At 48.9% G+C, this 14,357-nt stretch overlaps 6 protein-coding genes across 6 annotated transcripts; 4 read left to right on the top strand and 2 right to left on the bottom strand.

Moving 5' to 3' along the window:
• Positions 1-610: 610 nt before the first annotated feature.
• Positions 611-1,943, bottom strand: fgaPT1 (fumigaclavine A dimethylallyltransferase easL; the record flags this gene model as incomplete). Its single annotated transcript, XM_033564706.2, has 2 exons — positions 611-740; positions 799-1,943. The coding sequence occupies 2 exons, from the start codon at positions 1,941-1,943 to the stop codon at positions 611-613; spliced, it is 1,275 nt and encodes a 424-aa protein (XP_033420597.2).
• A 1,106-nt stretch (positions 1,944-3,049) lies between these two features.
• On the top strand, positions 3,050-3,899 carry fgaDH (chanoclavine-I dehydrogenase easD; the record flags this gene model as incomplete). Its single annotated transcript, XM_033564705.2, has 2 exons — positions 3,050-3,638; positions 3,703-3,899. 2 exons carry the CDS (start codon positions 3,050-3,052, stop codon positions 3,897-3,899), a joined length of 786 nt encoding a protein of 261 aa, XP_033420596.2.
• A 1,568-nt stretch (positions 3,900-5,467) lies between these two features.
• Positions 5,468-5,869, top strand: ALT_1275 (nuclear transport factor 2 family protein; the record flags this gene model as incomplete). Its single annotated transcript, XM_033563799.2, has 1 exon — positions 5,468-5,869. The coding sequence occupies one exon, from the start codon at positions 5,468-5,470 to the stop codon at positions 5,867-5,869; it is 402 nt and encodes a 133-aa protein (XP_033419690.1).
• Positions 5,870-6,151: 282 nt separating this feature from the next.
• Positions 6,152-7,365, bottom strand: ALT_1274 (NmrA/HSCARG family protein; the record flags this gene model as incomplete). Its single annotated transcript, XM_033563800.2, has 4 exons — positions 6,152-6,441; positions 6,500-6,832; positions 6,899-7,052; positions 7,111-7,365. The coding sequence occupies 4 exons, from the start codon at positions 7,363-7,365 to the stop codon at positions 6,152-6,154; spliced, it is 1,032 nt and encodes a 343-aa protein (XP_033419691.2).
• A 2,233-nt stretch (positions 7,366-9,598) lies between these two features.
• ALT_1273 (FAD-dependent oxidoreductase) lies at positions 9,599-11,120 on the top strand (the record flags this gene model as incomplete). The annotated part of the gene is made up of 4 exons (XM_033563801.2): positions 9,599-9,767; positions 9,825-10,414; positions 10,466-10,809; positions 10,862-11,120. The coding sequence occupies 4 exons, from the start codon at positions 9,599-9,601 to the stop codon at positions 11,118-11,120; spliced, it is 1,362 nt and encodes a 453-aa protein (XP_033419692.2).
• Positions 11,121-11,590: 470 nt separating this feature from the next.
• Positions 11,591-14,279, top strand: ALT_1272 (uncharacterized protein; the record flags this gene model as incomplete). Its single annotated transcript, XM_089599126.1, has 6 exons — positions 11,591-11,794; positions 11,842-12,030; positions 12,085-12,192; positions 12,258-12,584; positions 12,668-12,729; positions 13,775-14,279. 6 exons carry the CDS (start codon positions 11,591-11,593, stop codon positions 14,277-14,279), a joined length of 1,395 nt encoding a protein of 464 aa, XP_089456790.1.
• Between the last annotated feature and the right edge of the window lie 78 nt (positions 14,280-14,357).

The raw sequence follows: 14,357 nt of genomic DNA, 5'->3' as shown, positions 1-14,357 counted from the left end.
TTTAAAATTTCAAAACAGTAAAAATTCACTGAATGATAGCAGTTTAACTTACCTAAAATTAAACTAAATCTAACCATAGTTAGTTAGTATAGGCCTAGCTAGGCCTAGTGGCAGATTTTGTGGTGAAACTCAAACCAAATCAGAACAGATCAGGTTTAGTTCTGATTTCTGAGATTTGGACTCGAAATCGCAGCGGTTCAGTTCCAACTAGTTTTGAACTCACCTGAACTTAGACTGAATGTAACTCTACTGGTGACCCCCTGGATCCAACCCTAACCTGCCCCTAACCTGGTGTGGGTTTGCAATCTAGGAACCAAATCAAACTGCTGCGAGTTCGGCGAGGGTTGGATTTGAATTTAGCAGTTCGGTTATGCAACTCTACTAGGGACTATATCACCCAGTTCCTAAAGTAGTTGACTAGCAGAGAACAGCAGAGACAGATCCCGGGGTATGACAAATATATGGTTATTTGCTCCCTTCATCTGATCTGACCGGTTGATATCAAGCTTAGAAGCCGATCTTACAAGGCTGTAAACATTACTGTCCTACTGGGGCGGACCCAATGGTGATTCTTAAACTCCTACTATTCCCGATGCCTAGTACTGGGACGCTATTCTTTAAAGACAGGTCTTGGACCACTGGGGTTGCCGTAAGTTGTGATATATGGTCCTTTGATGCTGTGGTACGTGACCGATATATAATTGAAAGCAAAGTAGCTCTCTTTTGTTTGATTCAAGGACCTGTCACAAGTTAGCCGAGCAATTCCTTGCAGATATATTCCCAGAAATAATAGCTGACCAGGCTTCATCCATCAAAGCTCGGTGGGTTTGGACATGCTCGTCCCAACCGAGGTACTCAAGTATCTCCACTACTGCGTCAGAAACATAGTGATCTTCGGCTTCTGCAACAGTAAAGTATAGTTTCGGAACAGGGATAGAGACATCGGTTCTCAGTTCCCAAACCCACTGCATGCAGTACTTCAATTCGCATGTCGATGGCTCATCATCCATCAGACGCCCCCAGAGCCTCTTCACAAGCTCGAAGCCTTTGTCGACGACGTCGCCCTGAAGTCGCCCTCCCAGTGTCCAAATATCCCAGGCCTGCTCTAGCGACTCCATTTTAATGCCTGTGTAAACCTTGATCCTGGCTTCCTCGGCGTCGATAGCATCGTAGGAGACTACATCCCAATCTCCCATAAAACGACCTCTTGTGGGAATCATCCAGTCCTGCAACATGTCCAAAGCGGAGTTGAAGTTGGGATTCCCTAACGCCAGCTTTCGGATAGAGTCAAACATAATTTGTGTTGTGTCGACTCCGGTGACCGCGGAGCGGATTGAAGGCAAAAAGTATGATTTGAGCGTGAAGGCCCCCTCAGCCAAATCGAGCCCATGGAGTCTCTGATTTTTGTACGGGACGGAATTGATAGCCTGCTTGTGGTTCAAAGCCACCTCCTTGGGCACCACAACCTCCCGTTCGAAATGGCCAAACCAAGTGAAATTGAGGTCCGGCTGGAGAGCTCTTAGATCGTCAATCAGCTTATTTTCGGCGGCCACATTCGTGGGATCTTTCTCGGTGCCGGTAAGCGGGCCAAGTGTCTCTGCAGCCATGCGCACAGTGCACTTGGACCGTTGCTGGAAGTTCATGCTAAGCTCTAGGTTCTCGCCTCCTGGGCAGATAGCGCAGACCCAGTTAACGTTATCTCTCTTCTCGTTAGGATATGGACCAAGGTTTGGGGCGTAGACGGAGTAAAACATCAGCAGATGTTGGTACTGGGATGCCATGCTGTATCTTGCGAGCTTCAGATATGTGGCAAGCTTGGAGCCTCCCTGTTCCCACCACAGCCGGTGGTCTTCATGTTCAAACGACAGGGTCCGACTCAATACTTCGAATGGCGCACGCAGTTCCTCTTGTGAATGAGACACTTGCGTAGTATCCTTCGTCATCTTGCCTTGGCGGTTGTATTAGTAGCAGAGGTAGGTCACTATGTTTGGTTTTCGTGTAGTTCTTTTGTTCCTGTGTCATTGAAGAGAGCGAAATTATGGTGTAGCTGTCTGATGAGCCTGACCTTTAGCATTATATTCCTCTTGTCTTTATTGTTATGTTATTGAAATTCATGTTAACAGTGGCGGTGTGGGTCGCACTTCTACTCTGAGCTTGTTACAGATCCAACCATACATGGAAAGATGTTGTTAATGGAATGAGCAAGTTGGATGCAGGATGACGCGGCTGTTATCATGTGTGAGATTTCAAGCATTCATGAGACCCAACAGCAGGAGACTTTTAGTGGCTGAGGCCCGCGGGATATTCATATTTCGCCAACCCCCTGCCTTCATACACCATCAATGAGTGGAAGAAAAAAGGAAAAATAGATGGTTAAGTACAGATGGCCGTTGTCCTTCGCCCATTGATCTGTTGCCTGCTGCGGTTTTGATTCCGCAGATCAAGGTGATCCGGAGCTATTTCTCTTCGAGAACAGATTTTGCTGTTGGATTCATGCGCGTTCTCTAGTATAAATGCACATGACCAACTTTAGACAGCCACTGCCTGGCCACTGCTTCAAATATTTTTTTTTTTCCCTCATTATTGGTTGATCCAAATCAAATGGTGGCTAAATGGAATGCAAAATTGCATTCTTGCTCCTAACATTGTAGTCAAAGCAAGGGTTTTTGAGACGCAGATTGGTATTGGTACCGTGTCTCTTAACAGACCCTGCTGAATATGAGCAATCCTGATAGCCTCACTTTGGCAACTCATTCTACGATGTAGGACAATGTCGACAGCATGTCTCATCTTTGTGGATTTTATTCCTGTGACACTGACCCTTGCATGAGATATTAACCTGATGGCCGCCCGCTAACGATTTATCTTCGCAAGGTGTATTTACAGTAACACTGCCAAGAGGTGGGACTGTTTGGAGAAAATCTCATCTGTTAAACATGAATAGTCTTTGAAGAGGGTACCTTGAACTTGCTAATCACAAACCATTGACGGTGAGTCGTAAGACGCCAAATTTAGTCACAAAGAACCTGCTAAGGCATATCTTCATACAATGGCATCAGTCACATCCAAGATATTTGCCATCACTGGCGGCGCATCTGGGATTGGTGCCGCAACCTGTCGCCTACTTGCTGAACGGGGTGCCGCGGTTCTCTGTGTCAGCGATATCTCATGCAAGAATTTTCACGCTCTCAAGCGTTCAATCGAGGATATCAATCCATCAACCGAAATACACTGCACTACAGTGGATGTGACCTCCTCCGCGGAAGTTGAGCAATGGCTCCGGGGTATCATCTCCACATACGGTGACCTCCACGGAGCCGCCAATGTCGCCGGTATAGCTCAGGGCGCTGGCATGAGACGCACACCTACAATTGCAGAGGAGACAGACGAGGAATGGAACAAGATCCTGAATACCAACCTGAATGGTGTGTTCTACTGCACGCGGGAAGAGGTGCGTGCCATGAAGAATCTCCCTGTCGGCGATAGAAGTATAGTCAATGTTGGCAGTATCGCTGGCTTCTCTCACATACCGGACGTGTATGCATACGGGACATCAAAGGGGGCGTGTGCTTATTTCACACACTGCGTGGCGCCGGATGCAATTACCCTGGGGATCCGGGTCAATAATGTCTCTCCTGGTGAGCCGGCTTCTGTTATTCTATTCCTCTTCCTTCAAGAGCTGATCAGCAACACATCTTCCAGGAGTCACAAATACCCCCATGCTCCCGCAGTTTGCTCCAGCTGCCAAGTCGTTGGCGGAGATAGAAGAGTCCTACAAACAGGAGGGACTTTCATTGATTGAACCTGAGGATGTGGCCAGAACTATTACTTGGTTACTGAGTGAGGACTCGCGGCCGGTATATGGAGCCAATATCAACGTCGGGGCTTGTATGCCCTAGATAACGCGAAGATTACTCTCAGCGAGGTTATGCCCCTATTAAAGGGGTAAAAAAAAAAGAACCTCAGGCAAGTATTATTCAAGCTTGGGAATACAGATTGCAGATTTCGACTACAATAGCATTATGAAGATGAGGTCTGCAGACATAGATAAGTTCAGACATCTTTAGACATTACGGTAAGAAACATGACGGCTCTCGTCCAAGCAGCTGAGTATTTTACGACATGGCCCGGTTCCAACCTTTGCTCAACTGATCTCTGCGAATAAGAGCGGCAGCTGTGCTGACAATGCTGTGTGAGGTTGACAGAACCCGCTTTCAACGCCTTGGACAACTCTGAGATTACATATATTCGCTACTCGAAGCAATCCTCAGGCACTCACCGTCAACATAATGGTTTGGAGTCAAGGCCTTAAGGAACGATTCACTGTTCGGTTGGGCTAGAGTTGCGCTTGACGAATAACTCGCAATGTAGGAGACTGAAGATATGAAGACGACAAGTAGGAGGCATCTAGGCTGCGCTTCACTTTATGGGAACCGACATCCGTCTTCTCTTCCTACGGGCTCCCCAAATATGTCGTCTATAGACCCAGTATCGAGCCCTATCTACTAAGCGGTTTCGAAGACTCGAGAAAGCAGCTGAAGGCCTGTACTGTGGCTGATGCCACGAAAACCGTGGACTCGTCTCGTGAGCGCCACAGGGTTGAGATCATTCAGCGTCTTTTCCTGGAGACATTATAAGAACTTGACAAGGACGCCAGCTTAGTTTAGGGTTCGCAATGCAGTAGGGTAGGTTAGAGCTAATAGAGTACTTGGAGAAATATTATTGCATTGATAGGGTTCTGCAATACTATGAAGGATCCACCTATGTGAACCATCATCGTCTGTGGAACTGGTCTGTTACTCTTAAGTATTATTATTGATTCCTCCTACTATTATAAATATAGTAATCTTTATAGGTTATATAGGGCTCTATTTAGCTACTAGATATGCGTATGCCCTAAGTTTATATATTCCTTAGCTGTGTGTATATATATACTCTTGTATCTAGAAGGCTATTAATGTACATATTTAAAGTATTATCCTCGGTGGTTTCCTGCGGCCGGGTTTGCAAACCCCCACAACTCACGGACCACCGCCATTCCGCAATGCAAGACAGATTCCAGCACAGCTGCGTCCCAGCTAAAGAAGGTATGCTACAGGGGAAATACAGTGGTGCTTATTGCTTTTCCCCCGTCTGTGCAACCATAGCCTCTGGGTCCACCTAGTTGCGGTGGATTCCGAGATATCATCATTCTCCAATGACTAGATAGATGCCCGATTGTGTAACCTCCCCTTGACTCGCGAATTCACCTCATCCTTGCTTCTTGACCAAGACATGCTCCGTACACGGGCCCAAGACGCTGCGATCAGCTAACAATTCCCTCGTAGGGATAACACATCAGCAGTACATATTGCAGCTTGTTGACCACATTGATAACATACCTTACTCACACACCACACCCTCCACTAGACACTTTTCCCAATCTTTAACTCCTCCCAATTATCAAAACGTGGTCTCTCTCGCCACCATGACCAATTCCACTTCGACTCGCGACGTCAAACCCACATCTACCGCCGAGTTCACCGACATCCTCCACACCGCCAAATACTATGTCGATGCTCTCCGTACTGGCGACGTTGAGTTCAGTCGCAAGGGCTTCCACAGGGACGCCACAATGTCCGGCTATCTCGGCCCCGAGTTCTCAACAGGTCCGATCCGGAATCTGTTCGACCTGATGCGCGAAAAGGGAGGGACCCCCGAGTTGACCTATCACCTCACGGTGCTTGCAACCACGCCAACTACCGCGATTGTTGAGGTGGACTCTGAGCTCGAGACGGAGGGGTTCAGGGATCATTTGAGTCTAGTCAAGGTTGATGGCAGGTGGCAGATTGTTAGCAAGATCTTTCATATATATGAGGCCAAGGCTTAGATGCTGGATGGGAGGGTTCTGTGGTCTAACTGTGGTGCAAGGTTTGAATGTTGCGAATCCGGATGGTCTTTCCATCAACCTTACAAGTTATCAAGATATTCTGTATCCAGACTTCCGGTGGCATGTTCATCGTGATGGCACTTCAAGTCGCTTCTCCAGTTTCACACCTGGTTTTTCATAAAGTGCATCGACACCCCATAGCCCTGGCCTCTCCGTTGATTTACTGCGTACAATGCTCCATGTCTTTTTCCAATTTTGATAAAGCCATATTCCAGCTACTTACTATTTCTCACGCCTACATTCTTCAAGCTCTCCGGTCTGAGCAGGAAAGTGATCAGAGAAAAACCGCACGAGGGAAGTGAGGATGCTTTCCGGACTATTGAGTGCTCTTGATGTCTCCCGCTTCAGCTCAGCCGCGTTCGTGACATCGCTTTTCTCCTGAAAGCAATAACCGCCGGTCAGCTGCATAAACCCAATAAATCTCTTCAAAATCTCAAGCTCGGGCACGCCGTAAGTTTCAAACGCCTCCCACGACGGCAGAACGGGCGCGTATCTCGTCTTTTTCCCAGTAGCTGTGGTGCTGTTAGACGTTCGGGTCCGCGCAGAGTGTATGTGTTTTCCGCGACTTACCCTTCTCGAAGGCTTCAGCCATGCCCTTTAACGACTGAACCTCACTGATCGCCTGGACATATGCGCCATCCCATCTCTCCGGATCCAAGAAGATGCCCTGCACTATGTCTCCGAAATCGTGCGTTATATCTACCCATGGGACTTCGCCGGACTCACCGATCTCCGGCATCCGGAAGGTGAGATAGCCCTCTTCGTCCTCGATATGAGGAAATCCGCCGAAGCACGCGCTTTGTTCCTTATCAAGGAAGTTCTCGAGGTACCAGCCAGCCCCGATTGCGGTGAAGGTCTTGAATTTGCAGATGGCCCGGATGTATTGCTCGGTTTCCCACTTCTCTGCAGCGCGGGTATGTAAATAGTGTGTTTATATAGTGAGGGAGTAGGGTTTTATCTCCCACTCACTATCGTAAGCATCCAACTGGATCTGCCCGCGCGTCATCTCAAAGCACGGCGCCCCAGAACTGTACACCAGGTGAGGGACACCGGCGGCTACGGCGCTATCCACCACGTTCCGCCCCAGGTCAAACTCAGTCGAGCCATTCTTCTCGAGGAAGATCTAGCACATAATTTCAGCGCTCGGTTCAACTCAACGTCAGAACGTGAAGTAGGCATACCGGATCAAAAGAATTTGTGTTGATAAAAGCCCCCCACGACCCCTGAAAGGCTTCCAACATCTGTTCCGAATTCCACCCGTCTGCCCTCACCATCTCCACTCCCAGAGTGGAGAGCTGTCTGCTAGCGTCTGACTGAGGGTTGCGCGTGATAGCCCGGACTTTGAATTCGGGATTTTTGGCGAGAGACCGGCAGACAGAGCTTCCTTGGTTTCCCGTCGCGCCGAAGACAGTGATGAGCATTGGGATTGAGCCCATTTCGTGAGGTGGTACTTTGGACTATTGGCAGCAAATTGCATATGTTTTGGATAGTTCGGTGACTTATACCGTCTACGAGATCCCGTGCTGCAAGTCTTTGCTAACGTCTGCGATCTTTGAGAGTTGCCCATGGTGAAGGATGTAACCCCTATTCATGTCCCCCTAGGCAAGGACTTCCTCCCTGGCCAGTCAGGATACACTCCATGCATGAATTAAGGAGTATCATGGCCAGCCAGCGTAGGGGATGGGGCCTAACAAGGTTGCAGTAATCCATTGCATCTACATACTCCAGGTACCAGTGCATAAAATTTTAATTGTTAACCTGACTCTGTGCATTGCGCACAGTGGGAGTTGCGCCATTGTCAGAGCCTGTGTTGGACAGTAGGTAGCAATCCTTACTCATAGAAATCGATATATGCAATCTGCCTTGCACCCCACCTGCCGTCTAGGTTCCAAGGACCACCGGACTATGGCCACGTACTATCGAAACAGCGGTCAGACTACGAGAAATTCAGGCATTCAGCGGTGAGTGCGTCGTTGGAGAAACTAGACAAGATCGTGTGATATATTCTATCCTGTAATAAGCCCTTTTATCTCTAGAGCATTATTAAGAAGCCCTGGTCCATATCTAATATGCACCCTAGCATGCCTGCTGACTCCGCCGATCATCCTGCCGACTCCGTCTATCCTAGAGTCGATAGAAATCCCATTTCCGCCAGCTCCCACCAAAAGAATCCTCAAAAATTTATGTTACCAGTATTATCTAGCAGTAGAGTAGCAGTCGACTAATTAGACTGGGTCTTGATTAGCAAGCTAGATACCTCCTATTTCTCCGTAGTTAGAGCTTTCTGGTATGATATTAATCATAGTCGTACTTTGCTGAGATATAAACTCTGGCGCAAAAGAATAGCTAGTCACTCTCTTTGGCGCTACAAAATCACGGCGCGGAGCTACGTATCTAGGACGACTCGCTTTAAATTTACTAGGTACAGTACCCTAATCAAAGCAACGCTACCTTATATGTAGAATATACTAAGTAGCTGTTATACTTTTTTTTTTTTGCCATAACTAAAGTCTCTTCCTGATGGCATTTCAGTATTGTTGGCATGGCTACCGTTCGGGCAGGGCTTGATTTCTTTATTCTCCTCTATTGTTAATTTTGTCTTGTCTTCGTGTTCAAAGGCCGAGGGGTTTGGAGGGGGGGGGGGGGGTGTTATTAGTATACAGCATGTAGCTTTATGCCCCGGTGTAAGCCGGCTACATACTCCCTCCTTTAAACATCACCCGATCGGATCCACAGCTCTGCCATGTCGAAAAGCCTCTTTGATATTGTCTCCGAGCTAGATAAGAATGTACCCCCTTAACTCTGCACTTTTCAATATATAGCTACTAACAAGGTATAGCCTCCCATACCACGAGGAGGCCCAGGTGGATTTCGAGCGCCCATATTGAGGCAATAAGACGATTCGGCTCGGGAAGGGTTGGTGCCGAATTCACGGGATGACCACATTAGAGTACAAAGCGCACTTTCATCCCTTTCTTCAAAACATTGTTGGTACATACCTACAATATCCACGGTCAGGTTGGGATTGCGTATTCTGTAGTGGGCCTATGGACCATGTATTGGGGCGTTGTAACCTCGTTGACCAGCCCCTATCTAACATTCTGTTTACCTCCTAATCATCGAGGGTTTATCGAAGGCCTGTTGAGTTTCAAAAGTACCGGTCAGCAACTCTGTACAACAGTGCTTGCTGTCCACCCAAGTGTACGATTTCTGATCAGATCTGAGTCATACCTTGATCGCATAGTACAGTGAAAGACCTCTACAACTCAGTGCATGACAATAAAGGCAGCGAGGAGGAGCACCCGAAGACTGCAGTTAGTGCCAGCATATTCACATACCATTCAGGTCTACCAACTCCTTGCTTTGTCAAAAGGCTGTTCACAGACACATTCCATGTTCTCGTTGGGTAGTGTTGAGTGGTCTAAAACGGTTGGCCATGTACTCGTAGCCGTAGGCCTGAACCACACCTTTGCAGGTAACTTCCCCTCAACCTTGGGTTTGGTCAGGCCAGTGGCGACCGGTATGCGTATGCCCTGCAGCTGGCACAGTTCGAGAGCGGATATAAAAAGAAGGCAAGCTAATACATCAACGGCAAATGAAAACAACTGCCTAGATCAAAATATCCTGACTCCCAACCGACCTCATCAAGATCACACTGTCCAGGACAATATGACGAAAACCCTTCCCACTGCAGAAACGGCTGCAGTCCCCAATTCCAGCGGAATTACTGTGATCATTGTGGGACTCGGCATAGCAGGACTTACGACAGCGGTTGAGTGCCACCGAAGGGGGCATTCTGTTATTGGGTTTGAAAAACGAGAAGATCATCACCAGTTGGGTAGGTTTGCCCTTGGAGAAGTTCCCTCTTCCTAGTCTCATATCTAATAACCTCCAGGTGACCTGGTAGGTTTGGGTGCGAATGGCATGAATGTGTTGTCCCGGTGGGACAAGTCGATGAGACCAGCTATTGACGCTATACGCGCCGCCATCAGCTCCATCGACTACTACGATAGTGGCGGCGAGCTCAAAGGTAGCCTTCCATATTCTGGAGATGACCAGCTCAACGTTCACGTGGTGCAGAGGTCGGGACTCATTGATCTGCTGTATGGGAAGGCTAAAGATCGCGGCATTGATCTTCGATTTGGAGTCAGAGTCTGTGATTACTGGGAGTCCGGGGGAAACGCAGGAATCATGTTGGAGAATGGGCACAAAGTAGCTGCTGACTGCGTGATTGCTGCTGATGGGGTACATAGCAAAGCTACAGGTATCTTCACTGGAGAAGATGTAGCCCCGTACTCGACAGGTGCTGCCATATATCGATCGCATTTTGATGCGCGCGAGATTAGGGATGACCCAGAGGCAAACTGGATTCTTAACAGCACAGCTCAGGCAGACAACGTTAATATGTACTTCGGCAAGGATACCACTCTTTTGGTGGGTACCGTCGGAAAGGGTAAATATGTGTCTTGGAATATGCCACACAAAGTAAGCAGTCCCCTTGCTTTTCCTTTTGGAATGTCTCTAATAACCCTCAAGCAAGTCGAAGGACTTAGTAATTCCTGGCTTCAGCCTGCAGACCCTCGGCGTGTCCTGGAATTCGTTAAGGACTGGCCAATAGGTCAGAAGCTTACTGCGATCCTGTCAAAGACCCCGCCACAGCGCTGCTGGAATCATTCGATTCTAGCACGGTATCCGTTGTCGACTTGGGTCTCAAAGGGTGGTAGAATGATCGTGATTGGCGATGCGGCGCATCCTATGCACCCAAATCTCGCTCAAGGAGCCAACCTGGCCATTGAAGATGCAGCGGTCGTTGCTATTTGCCTGGAGCTCTGTGGAAGGGAAAACGTGCCTATCGGTCTGCGGGTAATGGAGAAACTACGGTGTGTACTCTTGGCACCATTGGCTGTAGGATCCTGCTGATAGATGATCCAGGCATAAGCGGGTTTCGGTGGTCCAGGCAGCTACGATCAAGGCGATGGAGAGGCAGTTCGATGCAAACTGGGATACTGATCAAGTTCAAGGGAAACCAACCTATATCCCACGCCCAGCCTGGTTGCTGCGACATGACTGTGTGGGACACACATACGACCAATATCAGAGCGCAGCATTGGCTGTTGCGAATGGATCAGAATATATTCCAACAAACGCCCCTCTTAACGGTGTTTACGACGACATTCCGGAGCCTGCATGACACCAGTCAAATGATTTTATGAGGCTATTGTAGCCACACTGCAAAGGCAGAGTAGCCCTGTCGTAAGTGTATACTGAAGGCCCAGATTCAAGCAGGTCGGGCTAAAATAGAGAGTATTATTCAGATACAGTTAATCCGTCCGAAAATTATGGTTATATATTCCTCATATACACTAATGCCCTCTGGCACAAGGCATCTTATAAGATACGACTTTGAACCTGTTGCATTTTATACATGGAGCTACATTCTTCCTCCTCGAACATCCCCGCGATCAGCTCTGTAGCATATAGCACCATGTTGAAAAGCCTCTTTAATATTATTGTAGAGTAGGACAAGCATATATCCCCTTCAGCTTTGCCGCCTTTTGAATTAGTTACTCTTTCTCTTTGGTTCCGAGCCCCCTTATCGCGGTCGCTCGCCCTTCTGTTTTCTGTTTTCTGATTCCAAGCATCTACACATCAGCAGTTATAATGCCTGTTTCTCATTCGGATTCTCTAGCTGGTTTTGTCAGCTCTGCCTTTGGCGGGCCTGCAAGCCATGATAATTCGCGCCCTCTGTATATTGACGCGGATCGGCCTGATCGTGCAATTCAAGCCGGCGGATTAAGACGTTTTGTGCGGTCCCTGGTGGCTGGGTTCAGGGCATACGGCATCCGACCGGGCGACGGTGTGCAGGTACAATTGAATGAAAATACCGTAATGGACTCTCTGGTCGGAATTAGACACGTTTCCCTTATCTCATGAATTTGAACGTTATACATCCGGCGATCTTCTTCAGCATCGTTGGTGCCGGAGGCGTGTACATGTGCTGCAAGGCTTCCACCTCCAGCTATGAGATGGGACATCTTATCCAGCTTGTGTTCCCGCGCCTGATCCAGACTCATTTCGATGCGTTGCCTGTCGTCCGGCCCGTATGTACAGCGTCTGGGATCGCCCATTGCCGGGTTGGCATTGCCGACGAATAGTCCATTGACCGTCAAGTTCACTTTGCGAATGGGTCGCCATCGCCAACGACGCATGATGCCCAGCTGCTGACCACGGACCTGTTCCCCTTGACCATCTTCTGGCGTTCGGTAAAGACGATTGGACCTGGTTGAATGGTCTCGGTGCCCAACGGCTGCCGGCTACCATGTTCAAGGCCAGCGGCACAAGCGGACTGCCCGAAGTAGCCGTGCGATGGAATTACGCGCTCATATCTCAGTATCGCGGGGTGTACTACGAACCGCCCTTCCACGTCACTCGGCTGGCCGTTCTGCCGCTGCACCATCTTCTGGCTGATTTCTGGACGAGTATTTTCCCCATCCGCTACAGCCATCCCGTCTGTATCATGAGGCGCTTTGACGCGGCAGGATTACAAAATGCAAGGCGATTCAGTATTACTGAGACCTACTTGGTGCCAACGATGGTTCAGATTCTCACCCAGTGCTCCCTCTCTGTGGGTGCGCAGCTGGCCACCCTCCGCTACGTAGGTGTAGCCGGTGGCCCCCAGATGAGGACATCCTGCAACAATTTCAAACCTTTCTCGCTCCAAAACCCTACGTCACACAGTTATACGGCATGACTGAGCTTGGCGTCATTGCCCGAAATCGGTACGGTGACCCAGTCCTGCGGTAAGCATTGGCTGTCGTCTGATGGGCTACGATTTTCGCCTGATCGACCTAGACAAGGGCAACATCATCACTGCGGACGACTGTGCCGGCGAAGTATGCGTACGCTGTCCCGGCATGGCCGGTTCTACACGGGCGACTAAAAATGGACACTACTTCATGGCGGGTTGATTGAAGGAGCTGATCAAAGTACGCGGGTAAGTTGTGCTTTCTTCTAGGCTGCGCTTCCATTTGTCGTGCGTCCTTTAGCTAATGTGCCACCAATCCGCGATCCAGATATTCCATCACTCCGACTGAGTTAGAAGCCACCATTATGAAACAACCTGCCGTTTGTTTCGCATCACTGTGCCAGATGGGAGTCCTGAGCCCCGCGGGGGTACGTCGTTCCCGTTGCAGGTGTAGTGCGGCCAACGGCCGATGAGATCGTCACCTTGGTACTACAGAGGCTGGCAGGGTCCAAAGCTTTGGACTGAGGAATCGTGTTTGTATCTGCATACCTCGCACGGCCAGTGGGAAGGTCTAGCAGACCAAACCTATGCAGCATGATGCTCGGAGAGATGAACCGGTTCTATCCTTGTAGGTGCCTAGTTCGTCCAGTGACAACAAAAATCTGCTACAGTTTGCCACGCCCTATCAGCATCCTATGTCCAAGAACCTCATACCAAAACTAGCTAGTTTCAGGTAGAGGATTCCTAAGGATGGTGGGTTTCTTGTAACGCTCAAAGTGGTCCATCGCCATTCCGAAGTTTTAGACTGCCGGTCCGGAAATGTTTCGTCGAAGTGGCGGTCAAGACATTTTTTGTATGTCTACTCTTCGCCCTTGCTTCGTATTTCCTGCATTCTGTGTGTCTGCTATTTGTCATTGACTAGCGGTGATCGAGCTTGCGTCGCCAGGAAATGGTTCCCTGAGGCCAACCGGCCTTGCAGTGGCCATGTTTCGGTGTCTAGGCGGTAAGTTCATGAAGTATACTGTATATTGCATTAATTTCATTCCTCACAACGATCTTTAATGCGGGTGGAAAATATCACAACTCTGCTGGTCTTTCAGTCACCTTGAACTTTCCCACGGACTATACTTCACGATCGACTCTAGACTCGTTAATGCAGAAAACTGCATCTCCTTCACCACGGACTGGTTTGGCGGCTCGTCGGCTCCTGCAGGGTACCAGGCTTTAGTCTGGATTGCCGATCTCACCCAGCTGGGTCAGGGACTGTGTTGGGCAATCAACTATGCCCTCATGGCGTACAAGTCGTACCAGGAGTCGACCTACGCCATGTCGATTATTCAACTGTGTTGCAACTTTGCGTGGGAGCTTGTCTATACCTTTATCTATTCCTCGCGCAACCCCCTTGGGAAGTTCAACATCTGCCTCTATCTGTTTTTCAACGTCTTCATTATGTCGTTTGCTGTCACTTTCGCTCCGTGGGAGTGGGGGCATGCCCCGATGGTTCAGCTGAATGTTGGCGGCATATTCCTCTTGGGAACGATTGCCTTCATTTTGGCCCATGTCGCCCTGGCCCGGAAAGTAGGGACAGGGCGCGCCGCCAATTAGGAGGCGTTCTTCTGCTTGGAATTTCTCATTGCGGGAGCCTGGTGTCAGTTGCTTAATAGGGGAAGTAGCCGCAAAACA

Source organism: Aspergillus lentulus (genome assembly GCF_001445615.1).
Source record: "Aspergillus lentulus DNA, contig: Alt01, strain: IFM 54703, whole genome shotgun sequence".
Classification (NCBI taxonomy): Eukaryota; Fungi; Ascomycota; class Eurotiomycetes; order Eurotiales; family Aspergillaceae; genus Aspergillus; species Aspergillus lentulus.
The sequence above is the reverse complement of the archived record's forward strand: the minus strand, read 5'-3'. Positions and strand labels throughout refer to the sequence as shown.